This window comes from Leptodactylus fuscus, chromosome 7 (assembly GCF_031893055.1).
Source record: "Leptodactylus fuscus isolate aLepFus1 chromosome 7, aLepFus1.hap2, whole genome shotgun sequence".
NCBI classification, from domain to species: Eukaryota; Metazoa; Chordata; class Amphibia; order Anura; family Leptodactylidae; genus Leptodactylus; species Leptodactylus fuscus.
Genome location: NC_134271.1, coordinates 11369100 through 11390664, shown reverse-complemented (window position 1 = coordinate 11390664; position 21565 = coordinate 11369100). Strand labels below are relative to the sequence as shown.

General features: G+C 45.8%; 1 protein-coding gene across 1 annotated transcript; it reads left to right on the top strand.

The window, feature by feature from the left end:
- The first annotated feature begins 6733 nt into the window (after positions 1-6733).
- Positions 6734-11661, top strand: FGF19 (fibroblast growth factor 19). Its single transcript, XM_075283632.1, has 3 exons — positions 6734-7062; positions 8244-8347; positions 10434-11661. The coding sequence occupies exons 1-3, from the start codon at positions 6828-6830 to the stop codon at positions 10737-10739; spliced, it is 645 nt and encodes a 214-aa protein (XP_075139733.1). The 5' UTR covers positions 6734-6827; the 3' UTR covers positions 10740-11661.
- Positions 11662-21565: the final 9904 nt, after the last annotated feature.

Sequence of the window (21565 nt, the reverse complement as noted above, 5' to 3'; positions counted from 1 at the left end):
ACTGTGACATCACTGTGTGTATTATCTCTGTACTGTGACATCACTGTGTGTATTATCCTGTACTGTGACATCACTGTGTGTATTATCCTGTACTGTGACATCACTGTGTGTATTATCTCTGTACTGTGACATCACTGTGTGTATTATCCTGTACTGTGACATCACTGTGTGTATTATCCCTGTACTGTGACATCACTGTGTGTATTATCCTGTACTGTGACATCACTGTGTGTATTATCTCTGTACTGTGACATCACTGTGTGTATTATCCTGTACTGTGACATCACTGTGTGTATTATCCCTATTCTGTGACATCACTGTGTGTATTATCTCTGTACTGTGACATCACTGTGTGTATTATCCCTATTCTGTGACATCACTGTGTGTATTATCCTGTACTGTGACATCACTGTGTGTATTATCCTGTACTGTGACATCACTGTGTGTATTATCTCTGTACTGTGACATCACTGGTTGCTTTTGCCAGATACAGCGCCCCTCCTGTGCATAGGCTGTATAGTTGCATATTTCCCTTTAAGTCCATGAGGCTGAACTGCAATACCAGACACAGACCATAGACAAGTATGGCACTATGGACAATCTGAGCCTTTTTCTTTATCCTTGTCAAGTCTTTCAGGGATTCCAAGAAATACTATAACGAATAATCTCCACATGTATTATCCGTTAGATGTCAGAGACGCACCTGACATGCCCCATGATACTCGCCTGGGGTGCTGAAACTAGCCTCCGGCCATTCACCGGTAACACTCTGGTACTGCTATGTAAATGCAGCTCATCTTACAAGGCAGTGCTAAGTGCAGCACCTCTTGTTCTCAGGTGACAGAAGGGCTCGGACAGAATCATTCTCCAGACTTTCATCCTCCTGAGCTGCGATTCTAAATTTTACTGTTTAAATGCAGGAAATGTCTGAGCGGCCAAAATATCTCTGAGCAAAGATGTAATTCACATTGTATAGGTGTAATAAAGATCTATCTGCTATCCATATATCAGTGTCATATCTATCTATCTATCTATCTATCTATCTATCTATCTATCTATCTCCTATCTATCTATCTATCTATCTATCTATCTATCTCTCTATTTATCTATCTCCTATCTATCTATCTATCTATCTATCTATCTATCTATCTCCTATCTATCTATCTATCTATCTCCTATCTATCTCTCTATTTATCTATCTCCTATCTATCTATCTCCTATCTATCTCTCTATTTATCTATCTCCTATCTATCTATCTATCTATCTATCTATCTCTCTCCTATCTATCTATCTATCTATCTATCTCCTATCTATCTATCTATCTATCTATCTATCTATCTATCTATCTATCTATCTATCTATCATCTATCTATCTATCATCTATCTATCTATCTCCTATCTATCTATCTATCTATCTATCTATCTATCTATCTATCATCTATCTATCTATCTATCTATCTATCTATCTATCTATCATCTATCTATCTCCTATCTATCTATCTATCTATCTATCTATCTATCATCTATCTATCTCCTATCTATCTCCTATCTATCTATCTATCTATCTATCTATCTATCTATCTATCTATCTATCTATCCATCTCCTATCTATCTATCTCCTATCTATCTATCTCCTATCTATCTATCTATCTATCTATCTATCTATCTATCTATCTATCTATCCATCTCCTATCTATCTATCTATCTATCTATCTATCTATCTATCTATCATCTATCTATCTCCTATCTATCTATCTATCTATCTATCTATCTATCTATCATCTATCTATCTCCTATCTATCTCCTATCTATCTATCTATCTATCTATCTATCTATCTATCTATCTATCTATCCATCTCCTATCTATCTATCTATCTATCTATCTATCTATCTATCCATCTCCTATCTATCTATCTCCTATCTATCTATCTATCTATCTATCTATCTCCTATCTATCTATCTATCTATCTATCTATCTATCTATCTATCTATCTATCTCCTATCTATCTATCCATCTCCTATCTATCTATCTATCTATCTATGGCCTCCATATATCTTGTGTCATATCTATGTATCTATCTTTTCTTCAGTTCACTTGATGTTCTTTTCTATCTCCATTGGAATCTAAAATAATAAAACTGATAATTTTTTGCCAATAGCATTGATTTAAAAAAACAAAACATCCCATCGTTTTGTGCACAGGGATCTCCTGCACACCTATGTGTCTCCATGATTACAGACTACAAACAAGCTGTGTAGTCTGATCCCACAGTCCCGTGCTCCTTCACTCCTTTTGTCCCCCCTTATAGCTTGAGGGGAACAAGGGGCAGACTAAAAAGAGTAACAGGTGACTACAAGATCAGACTACAGACGTCGCATTTGTAGTCTGTAACCATGGAAAAACATAGGTCTACCTAGGAGCTGCAGATACAAAACAACAGGGTATTTTTTGACGCCACAATTTTTATTTTTTGTGTATGAGGCATTGAGAAGAATAAAAACCGCTGTCACACAAATGGACAAACCCTTTTAGAGTAAAAAAAAAAAAAAAAAAAATTCTCAAAAATTTCCATTTTCCCAGACTCGTGGGTCAAGCGACCGTGCACAAAGGAAGCTGGAGTTTTATGTGAAGTGATTCTAATGAGCTGGACGGTTTTTGGCAACGTCTACCATAAAGACCCCGTCATAGAAATTACATAGGAGCCAAATGACTGGTAATCAGGCGAGAAGAGATAAGATCAATGAGGGGTCTGCGGCCGGGGACAAGTGAGCAGCGTGCTGTGAAATCCTGCAAGGAGCGCCTTCCCATGTAGCCTCTTGTTCGCTGGTGACTACATGGACCCTGACAGTGAGCGCAGGAGCCGGGATGAATAGACAGGTCACGCCATGACACAAACAAGCTCACGCAAGCGGACAAATCCACTTATAGTCAGGACGGTTAAGGGTTAAGTATAGAAAAGAAAAAACCCAGAAGAGACCCTGCGGTCATCCTTGTATTATCTCCATTAGTGCTGATCCACATGATAGGGTTTGATGGCCGTGTGCAAGTTGACCCCATAGAAAAGGAAGGATCTAGTCACATGGCTGTTTTTGTGACCGATCCGTGGGCAACCCCTTTAAATGCATTAAACTATAGGGAGCTACCTTCCCAAAGGTGGCGCTAGAGCCTAATGCGAAATTCAAACAAAAAATAATATCGTTCGAGTATTCGCCATTTATACCATATTAGGGTCATATTCCACTCCCCCCAAAAATTAGCAGATTACGACCTGATTCTGTTTCCTGTTGTGCGCGATGGGATACAGAGATCGGACCAGGATGCGGAAATATAAGCGCCCTGATCGATCTTGTGGTAGAATGTGGCCCTATGTGCATGCTGGGGGTCGACAGCCAATATGGTGTTTTTAGTATCACGCGCAGCCTGCAGATACCATTGCTGTCTGTAGGACGATTGAATATAACATTGGACACACTGCCACCTATTGGTTGGAAGATAGAAAACACCTAAATTGTAACTGGCAAACATTCAGTATTTCAGTGCTGTCGCTAATTTGTGCAGGCTTTTCTCCTTCCCCCTCTGACAGCTGGCAATATAGCCCCTTCTTATGTCCTCTGTAGTAGGAATATCTTCAACTATACTGTCATGTACCTCAGAGACTCAGGACAGAATCAGTCTCCTTCCCCCTCTGACAGCTGACAATATAGCCCCTTCATACATCCTCTGTAGTAGGAATACCCTCAGATATACTGCCATGTACTACAGAGACTCAGCACAGAATCAGTCTCCTTCCTCCTCTGACAGCTGACAACATAGCCCCTTCTTACTTCCCTGCTTTAGGAGTTTTCTCAGCTATACTGCCATGTACTGCATGGATAGAAGACAGCACCCCCATCCTTGGGATCATCTGACCCACACTACAGTCCCAGGCATTCAATGGATATCAGTGGGGGAACCTGCAGCATGCAATGTAAAGAAGATATCATCCAGAGCGCTCCACTCTGAAGAGGGACCTGGGTTGTGGCGCCCCCTACATGATACTTATAGGCTCTACCATGACATATAGGAAGAGGCTTGTCCTGATGATTCGATTCATTGAATTCCTTTTAGCTGCATGTGTCGCTGGACACAGGGTGTGAAGACTTTTGCATATGACTGTGCATATAAGATATGGATGTGCAGGCCGGATATTATCCTATTACTAGATCTCCGGCACCAGTAACATGAGGGTGAAATGTCACTTCCTACAATGACAAAGTAAACGCTGTCACCTCGCCTTCCCTGTGACAACACTAATGTTCTGCAAACAGTGGTCGGGGTCAATGTCCTGCGGGTCACCCCTGCCCGAAATGTCAGGCCTTACAATATCCACATGGCTTATTACATCACAGGGAGTGTCCGTTCTAACCGAGACTTAATATCAGTGCGGGGCGATTAAAGGGATATTCCGATGACTAGAAGTAATTCCTCATCCACGGGGTCCCGGCAGTCAGACCACAAGAATAGGGGTCCCACTTTTTGGAGACCCTATGAAAGAAATTCTTTGGGGAGCGTCGGATCAGTGGGGGGTCCCAGCAGTCAGGCCCCCAATGGTCAGCAAGTTATCCCCTACCCTGTAGATAGGATATAACTTATATACTCCTTTAAGGTTGTCACATGCAGACACCTCCTTTCCATATGTCCATTTATTATATGGATGTAATACAGGAGTCCCCCTTTAAGCGTGGATTGGTTGTAAATCTGTGGCAAAATCTGCTTGTCCTATCTGTGGATTTCAATGCAGATTTCATCTTGATGGTGTAAAATTGCACCGCACGTGAATCCGCCATATGTGCTGTCCCGTATACTCTGCTATATCGTACATGCCTAATGTTAGACATATGCTAAGTAATCTGGAGGGAAATAAACCGACCTGATCCCTTTCAATCGCAGGTGTCCAATGCACCAACACATGAAAGAGTAGTAGTGTGGCGCCATCTGGTGGTGGGTGATACTAATAGCCCATACAAATACTAAAGAAACGGTTACGTTTTTCAGTACTGACTGATTGGGGGGTATCTGATCGCTGGGGTCTCTGCCGATCACAGATGCAGTGACAAATAGGCCTTGGAATATGGAAAGACCAAAAAGCAGAGGAAGTTGAGGTCCTATTGGTCACCTATATGAGCAATTCCTTAAAAGGATACACTGATATTTCCCATGCGGATGTGTACTATACCGCCACTCACCTGTCTTTCATACCTGCGATCCGTTGAAAGTTCACCTGTGTTCCCAAGCTGCCACGAGTTGATATGTTCGGCCTCAGGTCACTGAGCAAAGTTTTCCCACAGCTCTCCCTGTCCTGACCTATAAAACAAACAGGATTATGGCAGGTGTTGGTGGGAAGGGGGGATGGCGGTATAAGAATTTTATAAGAAACAAGTAACCAAAGAGATGGTGACCATGATATATAAGTATAAGCTCTGGGAGCCGATGCAAAAACTGAAACGGAAGTCAATTCATTAGGGAGATGGTGATAAGCGGCGGTCAGGTTTCTCTGGCGCCGCTTATCTCAGGAAAAAAAAAAAAGGTGCAAGGTCGGAAAATATTACTGTAAATGATCAGAAAATTGGAAAAGGAAGATCCCTGAGCGATTCATGGTTCCTGCACCCAAGAAGTTATGTCAGGGGCTTTACATGTACAACATCGCAATGATAAATGATCCCTCTTATTATAATTCTTACTTCCCGTGACCTCTCCGCGTGGGGTCATATGGCTGACGTCTGGGGTTGAGCCAATCTTAAGATTTCAGGATCGATTTTAAAATCCGATCATTTTCCAGCTGATCCCGATCGTGAAATTTGCTCGATTGCCGATCGGGATCCGATCTTTCCCGATCCCTCAATCCTATCCATGATATATACATGAATAGAGTTGAACAGATCTTGAGATAACCTCTGACCTCGATCCCTCCGGAAAAGACCAGGATCGGAATTCCGATCGCGATCGTGAAATTTACTCAATCGCCGATCGGAATCCGATCTTTTCCGATCCCTCAACCCTACTGACGTCACATGATCACTTCCTCTATAGGTGATATGATTTCTTGTATATGACCTATATCCTTGATGGCGTAACATACGTTCTATAGTGTCCCCACAGTCTAACCCTCACTGGCTCCTCTCTACAGCGCCCCCATGAGGCTCCTGACCACAGGATACGGTGCCCACTCCCTGCCCTTTAATAATAACCCACTTACAACACGTCGGACACCGGTGTTGTCATCTCTTGGGCTTTCAGTAAAGGAAATGAGGCCTCGCTCTAATCCACCATGGAGACCATATGGTCCTCACGTCCACCACTGGCAGCGTCTTAAGCCTCTTTGTTGTCAGCGAAGTCGGAGGTGGAGATTCAGGAGGACAATTAGGAGGTCCCGTCTGTAAGGGATGAGACCCTAAAGGTCAAAACTTTAGTCAACATTTCACGAGTGTACATTCTAATGGGAGACCATACGCCATATAATACACCATAAAATACACCGTCATATAGATACTAGAAGCAATGCCATGAGTCTGGGTCAATGTTAATAGGAAAATGCAAAGAATTTCCTAAGAGTGATGTCATACGAGTGATCAATAAGCTGTCGCTGTGACTACTACGACTATCTGTTGCTTCATCTAAACAGCTGATAAAGGATCTATAAAAGGCAGGGGATTGGCTTTGTATTTACTACAGCCCTGAGGCAATTAGGCAAAAAGCTTTACTTGTCTTAGTCTGTGTCTAGTAACTTTAGTGTCACACGGTGTGGGGTCTTTGAGCTCTCAAATTGCAATTTCCAGCCCTGGAGAAGATGTGGAGGAAGAAGCTGTCTCAGATGCTGGGATGCGTGGTGTTGGTGGAGCTGCTGCTTGTATTGGGGGCTCGCGGGATGCCCCGTTTTGACGCGGGGCCACATGTGCGCCATGGCTGGGGGGAGTCTATACGGATAAGGAGACTGTCCACGGGCCGGAAGCACGGACAGGAGAGCTATCTCCGGATACACGACGACGGCAGGGTGGACGGGGAGAAGCATCAGAGCGCTCACAGTGAGTACAGAAATTTTTGCAGAACTTTTTGGAGTTGGTTAGACGTGCGGGCTCTGTGTGTTGGTGCCGGCGAGAACTTTCACACTGCTGCAACGACGATGGCGGGTTTGACCCCCTCCTTAATATATACTTAGCACAATGCTTCACAGTATACAGACAGTCGAAGTTTAGCAACAGATTGGTTAATGGTTTTGTGACCCCTGTGCGTGATCTTTATGACAGGGAATCTGTTAAATGACCCCACTGTGCAGGAAGAGGGGTGAGGTGGTGGGGGGTGTTTTCGATAGGGCAAATGTCAGTCTGCGTTGTCTGGAGTATTTAGATACGGGGCTAGGGCAGCAAACTAACTATACACTATCTCTGGTACTGAACGATTCCCAGGAACCGGAGCAACTTGTGGCAAAAAATTCAGATGTTGGTGCTGTATCTAAATCCTCTCACCAAGGCAGATCGGCTTTGTAGGTGATGCCCCCCTTGGGTACCAAACACTGGGGCACATGCTCCAGCCATGACCAAAGACTGCCAGGTCACCCTGCGATTCCTTCACTAAGTTACACTACGACCCTGAGGGTGCTGAGACCTCAAAAACACACCCCAATCTTTGGGCGCATGATATAGTTGCTGCCTAGCACTACAGGCAGAACAAGTGTGACTCTGACACTAGGTTAACAAAGGCGGAAACCCACGGACCCCATGGACTATAATAAGACATATGTCCTCCTTGCTACGGATTCTCGTATGGCGACTCCATCGCACATGTAAACCTATCCTTAGCATCTGCTCTATCATACATTTGGCCCACTTTACCCTATGGGGCACATTCAGCCCAACAGGCATGAGATATGAACTGAGCTTTATTTCCTGTTGCTTTTATAGCACCCACATATTCCACAGCGCAGTACACCATCCTCAGCTTCATTAGGGCCAGCCTCATAAAAGACCATAAAGCCATCAGTATGTAGGATGAGTCTGAGATACGGACCAACCAGAACATCGCATTTGAGACAAAACTAAAAATGTCTCCGAAACATTGGACAAAATATTAGGTCTGAGTAGGTGATAGACATCCCGGGTCTGATTGTATTACACCCTGTGGGCTGATTGCAAAAACACCATGGGCTGATTGCAATATTAGGTCAGGATCTGCAGCATTGACTAACCTTCATCTACTTTTGTAACAGGTGTACTCGAAATGCGAGCGGTGGCAGCCGGACTGGTGGTCATTAAGGGAACACACTCTTCTCTATATCTCTGCATGGCGAGTGACGGCACGCTTTATGGGATGGTGAGTTTCTGAATCTGTATTTTGTGTCTGCACTGCTGGTGAGAGTACTAGAGAAGAAGCTGAGCAGACCTATCGCATATGCAGATGGAGTCATTATATGAAGGCTCAGTGTTATAACTGCAACAAGGTCCTTAATTCTGATTTTGCATTGGAGCCCAAGACCTATATCTCCTTGGAGTGTTCTCCATCCTTTCCTCTTGACATTCCCATTTCAGAATTAGTTTTTCCATCTGTACTATCAGGGAGGGCACTAGAGAAGAAGCTGAGCAGACCGAGCTATGGATTATTGGGGTGCAGAGGTAGCAGTAGCATTGTGACTCTTCCAAACGTAAATGGCACATGGCAGGTGGGGTCCCTAGTACCGATTTTGCATTGGATCTCAGGACCTAATGAGTGTTCTCCATCCTTTGGCTCCTCACCTGTTGCTTTTGCCGTTCCCATTTCAGAATTTGGATAGTTTTCACCGTTGTCTGTACCACAAGGGAAGGCACTAGAGAAGAAGCTGAGCATACAAAGTGCTCTTCAACCCAGCACTGGAGTAATTATATGGGGTGCAGAGCTAGTGGGGGCAAAGACCCCAGTGCTTAATATAGAGACAGCAGTACAAATGCTATACATGGTCCAAAAGTCTAATGTGAAGTTCCCTGGCCCCGAAGCTTGTACCAGGGCCCCACTTACCATTTCTAATGCTGGCATCTTATGTGGCAGAGAGGTCTTTGGGCCCGGTAGTGACTGCCGTCTTTGCACCCCCGATCGCTACGCCCCTGCCCTGGTACTGAGTCAGCATTATTTTGACGGAGGGCAGGAATCCCAGGTTGTTCCCGAGTTGACCTCTCTTACCTTTGCTCAGTCTCACTTCTCACGCTTTATTTTTGGCTCAGTCACGACAAGTGAATGAACTTGAGTTCAACTGATAATGTCTGGGCTCAGACGGTGAGATATATATACACTGCTGGTTGGCAGGTTTGTACAAAGGTGCTGGACACGCGTCTCTCAACACACGACAGAGGCTGCCATAACATGTATCTAATGCTTAGGCCTGGTTCACATCTGCGTTCAATATTCCGTTCAGGGAGTCCGGTTCTCTAACGGAAACCTAATCTCTCCGCATGATTCGTGCCGACACCACGCAGAAAACACACGGATTCCATTATAATCTATGGGGTCCGTGTGCTTTCTTACCCAATCGCTGTTTAATACGTATAGGTTTCCGTTTTCCCTGAACGGAATACTGAACGCAGATGTGAACCAGGTCTTAACATTGTAGCATACAATATTGCCTAGTCCGGATACAATGTAGCAAACCCTCAGATGTTAGAAGTACTAGGTCTGTGCATGGTAACAACCTCTGTGTGACAGCAAGCAGGGATCTGCAAAGTAGACGCTGAATTCGATTAAAGAGAACCTCCATCTTTTAACACCATGCCAATTTAAAGCTACAATTTCTGTCCTGATATGTATTCATAGTGGCCGGGGGTCCTATTTTTATTATACAGAGTTCCTAATTCTCTATGCAGCCCTAGAGATAAGCGAAGGCCACCTCAGCACTGATTCTCTGCTCATCTGCCCCCTAAAAATGAAGCAACTTTCTAAATGGTCTTCATTAAATCTGTGCTACCATTTTCTGCCGTAGAGTCTGTATAACTCCTTCACATAGATGGCTGCTCTGCTGCTTCTGGTTGCGTTGGCTCTGTCTGTTTTAGCAATATTAAACCGGGTTCACACAGGGTTTTTTGGTCCGGATTTTTGAAATTATTAATGGGGTGGGGGGCTATAAACAGGGGGACACTAGGTCAGGAGCTACTAATAAGGGGAATGTCAGAGACTATAAATAGGGTGGCCTATAAAAATAGGGGACCATAAATCAGGAGACTGTAAATAGAGGGGCTACACATGGGGGGCTATTGTGAACTATAAATAATAGGACTATGTGATATTATCCAGGAGCGTTGCGCTCTACCAGACTCCCAGCCGCTCTGAACGTATACTAAGTAATGAATCGGCACAGAATTTTTGGGCTATTGTACACTATTTTCCTATAATAATCCTTGTGAGATCTAATCTTTATTCCTCCATTCCCCCCCAGATCAATTATTCCCCCGATGACTGCAGCTTCAAAGAAGAAATCCTTCCTGATGGATACAACACCTACACGTCCCCAAAGTATGGCCTGGTCGTCTCCCTGAGCAAGGACAAGCAGAGGCAACAATCCAAGGGTAAAGCCAGTCTGTCCCACTTCTTGCCCCGAAAGGCTTCGGCCTCCTCCGAGCTGAACCTGGATATTGGGGAAGACGATGGATTTCAGTATGACAGTGACAGTAAGAACATCCACAATGTGGAGAGTATGGACCCCCTGAGGCTCGTGTACCAGCGGAGCTTTCACAAAAAATAGCAGAGATGTTTTTGGTCTCTCGTTGGGATGGAATTGTGGACAGCAAAGACGCGAGTTATGGGGGTCCAGGACACGAGGAACGCACAGCCATGACTAGAAGCTTTGCATAGAGGCCGCTAGATCTGAGAAGATAAAGGTCAAGTCACTGGATACACAGTAGACCGTCGGAAGATGATCAGACCAAAGGTGCCATGGATGGACTACCAAATAGTAGACTCCCGGACTATAACCTATTATGGTTCATGGACTTAAAGGGACCATAAACAGAACTTATCATCAAGATATCAATTCTAATTTGGTACCTGGAGATGGATTGGTTTATGTGGGCACCATCTAAAAAATAACGAATACCCTATTAGGCTTTGTTCACACTAGCGTCATGGATCTGATCTCATGGATATCCCTGAGGACCACATTGACTTTACCATTGGAGTCCATTGGATTTCTGTTATTTTTCACAACACACTGTCAAAAACGCTGATACCTGATCCAAGCGGTCACAGTTGCCCCACCATGTTAGGCAATTTTCCCCTGTTTTCGCACCCGTTAGCCCCGCCCCTTTATCTAAACACTTTTGCAATTCCAGAAGACACCCAAGTATTGTACAGATAATATAGAGATGATGATATTTGTCGATAATATCGGTCGCGGCTCCTAACCTTGTTACTATAGATGACGCCTCTTAGATTCTTACAGCAGAACAGATAGGAAAGAGAGAGTGTCAATCATGTCAGATGTATTTTATTAATATGGGATTTGTATTTTTTTTTTGTAACTTTTTGGCGTTTTCTTCCACCAAGCACTTGTTTCTAAATGCACTATTTATATTAATTTATTGTATGCAAATGTTTCTTGTTTTTTACTCTATTTATATACTGTATTTATGTAAATTTACTTTTCTAAATCCATTCAGAATGATACAAACTGCTTTATTGTACGCTCGTCTTTGTATCCTTTTGTAAATAAATTATCATTTGTTCATAGGAGATGTGTGAGATATTCCTTATTAAACTTGTATGTCGTGGGGACAGTCCTGTATAGATTAGGAATATACTACACCAGCTTGTAGCAAAGATATCCTGTATTATACTCCAGAGCTGCACTCACTATTCTGCTGGTACAGTCACTGTTTACATACATTACATTACTTATCCTGTATTATACTCCAGAGCTGCGCTCACTATTCTGCTGGTACAGTCACTGTGTACATACATTACTTATCCTGTATTATACTCCAGAGCTGCGCTCACTATTCTGCTGGTGCAGTCGCTGTGTACATACATTACATTACTTATCCTGTATAAACTCCAGAGCTGCGCTCACTATTCTGCTGGTGCAGTCGCTGTGTACATACATTACATTACTTATCCTGTATAAACTCCAGAGCTGCGCTCACTATTCTGCTGGTGCAGTCACTGTGTACATACATTACATTACTTATCCTGTATTATACCCCAGAGCTGCGCTCACTATTCCGCTGGTACAGTCACTGTGTACATACATTACATTACTTATCCTGTATTATACTCCAGAGCTGCGCTCGCTATTCTGCTGGTGCAGTCACTGTGTACATACATTACATTACTTATCCTGTATTATACTCCAGAGCTGCGCTCCCTATTCTGCTGGTACAGTCACTGTATACATACATTACATTACTTATCCTGTATTATACCCCAGAGCTGCGCTCCCTATTCTGCTGGTACAGTCACTGTGTACATACATTACATTACTTATCCTGTATTATACTCCAGAGCTGCGCTCACTATTCTGCTGGTGCAGTCACTGTGTACATACATTACATTACTTATCCTGTATTATACTCCAGAGCTGCACTCACTATCTGCTGGTGCAGTCACTGTGTACATACATTACATTACTTATCCTGTATTATACTCCAGAGCTGCGCTCACTATTCTGCTGGTGCAGTCGCTGTGTACATACATTACATTACTTATCCTGTATAAACTCCAGAGCTGCGCTCACTATTCGGCTGGTGCAGTCACTGTGTACATACATTACATTACTTATCCTGTATTATACTCCAGAGCTGCGCTCACTATTCTGCTGGTGGAATCTCTAAATTGTTATTGTAGATTTCACCCCTTGCCAGGCCACATGTTTGGGGCTTTCCTATCAGCTCCTGATATGTAAATAAAGAATTTTACGAGCGCCAGGGCATGGGTCCGGTCTGTGCCTATATGATACACAGATCTCTGTAGTTCGCCAGCGGTTTTCTGCCTTGGCTCATACAGGTTGGTCCCCAAAACGGATACCCTCTTGCGGCCCATTCCAGGTCAGGGCACTACCACACACCACATGATCTGCCCCATCCCCAAGGTGCCCTATGGGGTGTCATTACCAGCTGGTACCTTTGATAACCTCAGGGACTGTATGAGAGTGTTCAGGCACGCAGCATCTTGTAATGGCCGGATCACCTTATCGCAGCGTTCACCTCCTGTAAACAACTACCTGAATTACTTATATTGCTGTTTACTTCAAAGCAGAAATGTCTCGTAACTTTCACAAGATGGTACTGACACAGATCAAAGACAGGATAATGAGGATTGTGGAGGCTCAGCATTACCTCTAATCATGTGCAATTGATTACAAAGCAATCTCGCTGCAAAGACTTTGACCCCTGTACTTGTCTCTGACTCCATCACTACTTCATCTATCCAATGCCCTAGAGAGGTGCAGGTACCACGGTGCAGGCGAGAGGCAAATAGGCAAATGAGAACATGATCAATAAAAAAACAAACAAACTTTATTTTTCAAAAACAAAATAAAAATTAAAGCAATATCCCATAAACCATTCCGCATCAAAACTGGAAGACTGTCTCCTTCCCCCTCTGACAGCTGACAATATAGCTCCTTCTTACTTCCCCTGTACTAGGAGTCTTCTCAGCTATACTGCCATGTACTACTGAGTCTCTGCACAGAATCAGTCTCCTTCCCCCTATGACAGATGACAATATAAGCCCTTCTTACTTCCCCCATAGTAGAAGTCTTATCAACTATACACTCATGTACTGCAGAGTCTCTGCACTACATCGGTCTCCTTCCCCCTCTGACAGCTGACAATATAGCCCCTTCTTACTTCCTTGTACTAGGAGTCTTCCCAGCTATACTGTCATGTACTGAAGAGTCTCTACATAGAATCAGTCTTCTTCCCCCTCTGACAGGTGACAATATAGCCCTTTCTTACTTCCCATGTACTAGGAGTCTTTTTATCAATACTGCAGAGTCTCTGCATACAATCCGTCTCCTTCCCCATCTGACAATATAGCCCCTTCTTACTTCCTTGTACGAGGAGTCTTCCCAGCTATACTGCCATGTACTGAAGAGTCTCTGCATAGAATCAGTCTTCTTCCCCCTCTGACAGGTGACAATATAGCCTTTTCTTACTTCCCGTGTACTAGGAGTCTTTTTATCTATACTGCAGAGACTCTGCATACAATCAGTCTCCTTCCCCATCTGACAATATAGCCGCTTCTTACTTCCCTTGCAGCATGAGTGTCCACCAGCTCTCAGCTCAATAGGTAGCCATGGACATTCACAAGGAAGCTTTACCGGACTCCTGATTGCTGGGGGACCTGGTGATTGGCTAACTGTTAGTATTAGGCATCACCACTGTGTCCACATAACCTCATTGGACCATTAGAATTAGGCAGCACTCTGTGTCCATGTGACCCCCTGTGTCTGTTAGTATTAGGCACCACCCCCTGTGTCCATGTTAGACTAGGCATGCTCTGTTTCCAGTAAGGACGGGTTCACACCTGCGCCCGGTCTCTGCTTTCAGTTTCCATCTTCTGCCCAAGAAACTGGACCAGAGACGGAAACAGGCAGTCATTTGAATGGGTTTGCAAAGTGTCCGCCTGTGCGCATTTTATGTTCTTCGCGGCGAAACCGTTCTTTGTTAACCGGACACAAAGTCGGACATGCAGGACAAAAACGAAAAAAAACGAAAAAAACAAAAACGGTTTCACCGCGGAGACCATAAAACGCTCACAGGAGGACACGGTAGACGGAAACTGTGACCTTTGCCCTTTAGAGGAGGAGTCCTGGAAGTGATGATACGGCCCCCACAGATATAGCCCTGATCTCGACATCATCCAGTCTGTCTGGGATGTCATGAAGAGACAGACAGATTTTACAAAGCCTACATCTACAAAAGATCTGTGCTACCTACCTGCCTGCTCTGCCAAAACTGAACAGATGGAAGCCAAAGGGCAAAGGTCACCCCGAATATTAATGGGATTTATATTTCTCTTCTTAATTCACTTCACTCTGTCCACTGACCAAAATAATCCATTAACCCTTCTAGTTCTGAAAGCCTTCTTACTGTGCAGCATTTCGCCCCGCCTAAAACTTTTACACGGTGCTGTGGAACAAGGACACGCGTAAGAAATGCAATGAAGTCGCAGCGAGGCAACGTCATTACGACGACGTAGCGAGCTGAGAAAGGTGGGAAAGAAGCCGAGTAATTGCAAGTTGCCAGAAATTGACTTCAAAACCTAATTCCCAAACTAGTGCCCTGCAGTCTGCGGCCGCGCTTCAAAGCCCTGGGAGGCGCTGTCACTCCTGGCTATGTAATCATCCAGGTGACTTCACAAATACCTGCTGTTAATGCTATTGTGCAGCGGCCTGACAAAGCTCCGCATAGTTCCTGCAGATTAAGGGGACAGCGGAGTATTCCAGGCCACCGTCCTCACACTTCTTAGCTCTGAGGAGATGAAACAGATATATGATTCTGAAACGTGAGGAAGTCAATGGGAGGGGGGCAGGTAAATAATAGACCCCCCCCCCACACACCCACCATGAACACAATGGGGCAGAACTGTTAATGCTAAAGGGACAAACACATTGCAAAAAACTTCTGCTGCAACTTTGTAGTAGACTTAAAGGGGTTGTCCAGGAATTGGAGCAACCTGTGGGGCGGCCGAGGGAGGTGTGAAATAGAATAATTTAAAAAAAACATACTTGACTATCCCGGGCGCTCCATTGACTTCTGGTCTCGTGTCAGGGCTTTATTATGGGAAGCCCACAGGGTCACATGACCACAAAGAGCAATTACTTAGATACGTCATCGCTTCCTCTTCTGCGGCCATTGGTCTCTGTGGTCATGGGAGCTTCAGGGATTTTGGTAATACAACCCTGGTATGAGATTGAAAGGGCACAGGTGGCGGACCATGGTGTGCCGGGCAGAGGAAAGTACGCAGTTTTTATTTTACGCCTCCCCGAAGGTTGCTCCAATTCCTGAATGACCCCTTTACGCTAAGTTCACACTAGTGTTGGTCTCTATGTCATTCAGGTCCACATGGGGACTCAAAAGATGGAGAGCCCGTCCGTTAAAATAGCAGGTGCCCGTGGACCTCATGGACTATCATGGGATCTGCTGGGGGTCCTCCTTGCAGGACTTTTCTCTCCGCCGATTGTAGGCAGAATCTGCGGCAAAGTCTCCTGAGACTGAGGTGTGAACCGAGCCTTAATGCATCCACAACCTTGGTTGCTGTCAAGGAATGGGATTCTACTTGCTTGCATTTACAGACCTAATACTTCTCACAGCAGGGGGTTTGCTACAATGGTATCTAGTCTAGACAAGGCTCTGTAGGCTGAACACATCCACAGCTCTGTTTGCTGCAATGTGTCAGGGCAGGTAGTCCCTCGTTCACATCAGCGTTTGGATTCTATCCATGGGGAACCCCCGAATGGAATACAAAAGCAATTGAAAGCGCTGGTGCAGTAAAAGCACACGGACCCCATAGACTATAATGGGGTCCATGTGATGGCCGCGCACTGCCTGCAAGAATCATGCGGACAGGAAAGTAGATGGTGAACTACTTTCCTGTCCGTATGATCCCTGCGGAGATCTGGCGGCAATCACACGGACCCCATTATAGTCTATGGGGGTCCGTGTGCTTTTACTGCACCAGCCCTTGCACTTGCATTTGGTAATCCGTTCGGGGGGGTCGTCATGTGGACTCCCCGGAATCCAAATGCTGATGTGAATGAAGGGTGAGACGTAACAGGCTGATAACTCAGGACCGGTTACAGCTCTAACCACACCTCCGATCTCAGCAGGACTAGGTGTGTACAGGTTTCAAAGAACTGAACGCAAAATGTTTTCATTCAGAAGTTTTCAAATCTCTTGTATGGAAAAGAGGGGCTGGGGGGTGTAAACTGAACCTCTTGAGCCCCCAATTACCATGTGCTATCTGTAATACTGGTGTTGTCAAATGTCAGAGAGAGGCCTTCGGGCCCTCTCAAGCTCCAGGGCCCGGTAGTGACTGCTACGTCTGCACCCCCTATAGCAACGCCTCTGGGGTTGGGCAAGTGATACCGCTTATTTGCCTCCACGTTGTGCCAGTCACTGGTTTGGTGCTCCAACCATAACACCAATGGCCAGTGTCACATCACTGGTGGTCCGACCACTGGGATCTCCGGCGATCAGTAGAATGGGGCCTGAAAGTCTCTCTGTATCCGCACCAGTTCACTTGCCTGACCAGAGGATTATGTACCTATACGCCCTTTAAGGCATATGGGTGTATAGGTAATTTACATTAGCCCCTGTACACAACACCAGGGCTGCACTGATGCCCGATGGAGTTTAGGGTCATTATAATAACAAAATATACCGACAAAACTGCATAACCTGTCATATGGGACTGCAGGAGTTAAGGGGGGTGTAGGTAGCCTGCACACCTCGTATCTCCGGCCCGGGCGGTCTCCTATTGTCTTCCTCCTGGCTCACAATAGGAGGCTTAGCGCTCACAAATTAGGCTTTACCTCCTTATTACACAGGATTTACCTCCGCTCTGCAGAAATGCACAAAATACGTCTAAATATCAAACGCTGCGGAGACAATGAAGAAAACAGGAGAATGAGATCAGATTACGTGTAGAGACGGCCGGGACACCCTGAAAAGTGCGCGGATTATCGCGGATTACACGGCTTTGTAAGGTCCTGCTTGTTTTTGCACCTTGACACTTTTTTCTCACAAGGAGGTCTCTCTCATTGACAGCCGCCATTACTCACTGAGAAGAAGCCGGAGATACATGGGGGCGGTGTTAGACCAGGTGTCGACCACCATGTCTGACCGCTGGTCCCAGATATCAAGGACTGCAACATGTGCTGAGTGTTCCATTCAAAGGACCTTGTGAAGTCCTGATCAGTGGTGGCCCTAAGAGTTGGACCCCTGGGGATCAAACATGTACCCCCTATTCTACATTTTTTTGGTGAGTGTGAAGAGTTCTTTACCATGTACAGCAGGTGGACTTGGCCCTGGAGTTCACCCTTTACATGCCAAGTATAAAGCCAACACTTGAATCTGAATCTGAGGCAGAATATGGCGCCCTGCGGATTTCATTTGCACAATATTGCACTTTCTTGGGGATTTCTGCTGCGGTATCTGCTACATATGAACAGGTGTCAGAGCTCGGCCTCTACCCCTGATGTTTTGCCACCTTGGCACAATCAATCCTGGATGTATAGAGGACATTTCTGTACACTGAAAGCAAGTAGAGATGTTGAAAATGAAACTTCCTAATAATGTAATGAAATGGTGTCACGAGCCACAACTAATAGACACCTAGGGATACGGTTTTAGGCCCTCATGTACATTTGCATTCTGGAGTCCCATCCTCATGTAGTCCAGCTCAGGTAAGAAGGTAAAGACTTTACGATATTGCCATTCTGTACATGATACCAAGTCTACAGACTGCCACCTACAGCCTGCTCAGTATTACTGCAGACGTGTTATTTCTCATATGCACAATACAGTCACTGACTCCGCCGCCTCCGAATAAGAACAGAACCTGTATATAGTTCTTTTGCAGAGAAACTAACCCCTTAGGCTACGTGTACATGACCGTGTGCATGTGCAGGGACCTTCGTTGAATGGCACAGACACCACTGGATGAGGTCCCTGTGTTGCTTCTGCCTTCACGGACCCATTCACTTTCTTCAGGCTGCAAAATAGATAGGTATAGGACTTGCTCTGAATTTTGCCCCAGGTGAACGACCCCATGAAAATACCCAGGTCACAAAATAGAATGGGTTAGTGTGCTAGATGTAAAAAATACAGACCGTGCACTGACAATGCACACAGGGACCCTTAAAGGGGTTTTTCAGTCCCAAACGGATATTTCACACTGAACCCTGCACAGATCACACAGGCTGTTCCTAGTAATGGCGCTGCAGCCCTGTCCACTGTATATCAGGGGTTCTTATATGACTTGTACAGGAGCGTGGCTGCACTCTTATGTCACTGCTATAGCTTCCAGCACCCAGAGATGACCAGAATAGCTGATCTGTGTGGGCTCCAGGTTTCAGACCCCCCAGATCACATATTATGACCTATCCTGTGGACACATCACCAATATGTAAACTCCATTTGGGTCTTGTACCCCTTTAAGAACCGGACAATTTTTATATTTGTGAACGTCATATAACATTATGTGCAATGGGGACAACACAAGTCTGCCACTGCTTTTTGGTATTCGTTCTTACGACGCGTTACCTTTATTCTGCAGATCGGGGTTCCGGCAACACCAACTTCAGATTGTTTTTTTTACTTTACTACCTAAAAAAAAAAAAGAAAGAAAAATCTTTTAAAATAAATTTGGGTACAAATTGTGATGACTTTTTAATCTATTTCCACAGATAGAGCTGGGTGAGGACAGGGCTGTGGGGTCGCAACCAAATTGGGGCGGAGTTGCATCAAAATATTTTTTCATTTAAATAAATTATATTCCACAATTATTAATAGTGTACAATGAGTTAGATACATTGTTTTCGTTCCATTTTTACTTTCTTAGGACTCAATCGCTGGATAGTTAATTTATTAGAGGATCTTTACCGCTTCAGACGGACCCCGGCTCTCCGCGGGAATATGGAAGAGTCAGAGGTTTGGTGTACCAACGCCATAACCCTGTATACTACAATACTTGGCAGCGTGTAATAGTACTAGGATGGTCAGCTTTGGATCTTTCCATAATCTATCCTGACAACCAGTCCCTCATTATGGCACATGTGCCGCTCAATTCATTTGAATGGGGACCGCAGAGAGTTTACTCAGTTATCCATGGTCAGGGGACAATCGTACACGTCAGGGAGAGTGTTTGCCTACATAGGCAGTACGGAGACTTACAAGTCATTCCCGCTCCGCTAGGGATTCTGAGTAAAAAAATATGCAAATGTATTCTCCAGGATGTAATTAGGAGAACAGTGCACTCTGTACACCACCCTATAGAGGGCAGCTAATTACATCCTGGAGAATAGATTTGCATATTTTTTACTCAGTTATCTCTGGCAGCCATCATTCAAATGAATGGAGAGGCAGTTGCTGTAAAACCATTCTCTCCACTCCAAACCCCAGCACCCCCTATAGCTAGGCCCCTGCACCCCCTATAGCTAGGCCCCTGCACCCTCTATAGCTAAGCCCCTGCACCCCCTATAGCTAGGCCCCTGCACCCCCTATAGCTAGGCCCCTGCAACCCCTATAGCTATGCCCATGCACCCCCTATAGCTAAGCCCCTGCACCCTCTATAGCTAAGCCCCTGCACCCCCTATAGCTAAGCCCCTGCACCCCCTATAGCTAAGCCTCTGCACCCCCTATAGCTAAGCCCCTGCACCCCCTATAGCTAAGCCCTAGCACTCCCTATAGCTAAGCCCCCGCACCCCCTATAGCTAGGCCCCTGCACCCCCTATAGCTAAGCCCCTGCACCCCCTATAGCTAGGCCCCTTCACCCCCTATAGCTAAGCCCCTGCACCCCCTATAGCTAGGCCCCTGCACCCCCTATAGCTAAGCCCCTGCACCCCCTATAGCTAAGTCCCCGCACCCCCTATAGCTAAGCCCCCACACCCCCTATAACTAAGCCCCCACACCCCCTATAGCTAGGCCCCCGCAACCCCCATAGGTAAGCCCCTGCACCCCCTATAGCTAGGCCCCTGCACCCCCTATAGCTAAGCCCCTGCACCCCCTATAGCTAAGTCCCCGCACCCCTATAGCTAAGCCCCCACACCCCCTATAACTAAGCCCCCACACCCCCTATAGCTAGGCCCCCGCAACCCCCATAGGTAAGCCCCTGCAACCCCTATAGCTAAGCCCCTGCACCCCCTATAGCTAAGCCCCCGCACCCCCTATAGCTAAGCCCCCGCACCCCCTATAACTAAGCCCCCACACCCCCTATAGCTAGGCCCCCGCACCCCCTATAGCTAAGCCCCCACACCCCCTATAGCTAAGCCCCCGCACCCCCTATAACTAAGCCCCCGCACCCCCTATAGCTAGGCCCCCGCACCCCCTATAGCTAAGCCCCCACACCCCCTATAGCTAGGCCCCCGCAACCCCTATAGCTAAGCCCCCGCAACCCCTATAGCTAAGCCCCTGCACCCCCTATAGCTAAGCCCCCGCACCCCCTATAGCTAAGCCCCCGCACCCCCTATAACTAAGCCCCCACACCCCCTATAGCTAGGCCCCCGCACCCCCTATAGCTAAGCCCCCACACCCCCTATAACTAAGCCCCCGCACCCCCTATAGCTAGGCCCCCGCAACCCCCATAGGTAAGCCCCTGCACCCCCTATAGCTAGGCCCCTGCACCCCCTATAGCTAAGCCCCTGCACCCCCTATAGCTAAGTCCCCGCACCCCTATAGCTAAGCCCCCACACCCCCTATAACTAAGCCCCCACACCCCCTATAGCTAGGCCCCCGCAACCCCCATAGGTAAGCCCCTGCAACCCCTATAGCTAAGCCCCTGCACCCCCTATAGCTAAGCCCCCGCACCCCCTATAGCTAAGCCCCCGCACCCCCTATAACTAAGCCCCCA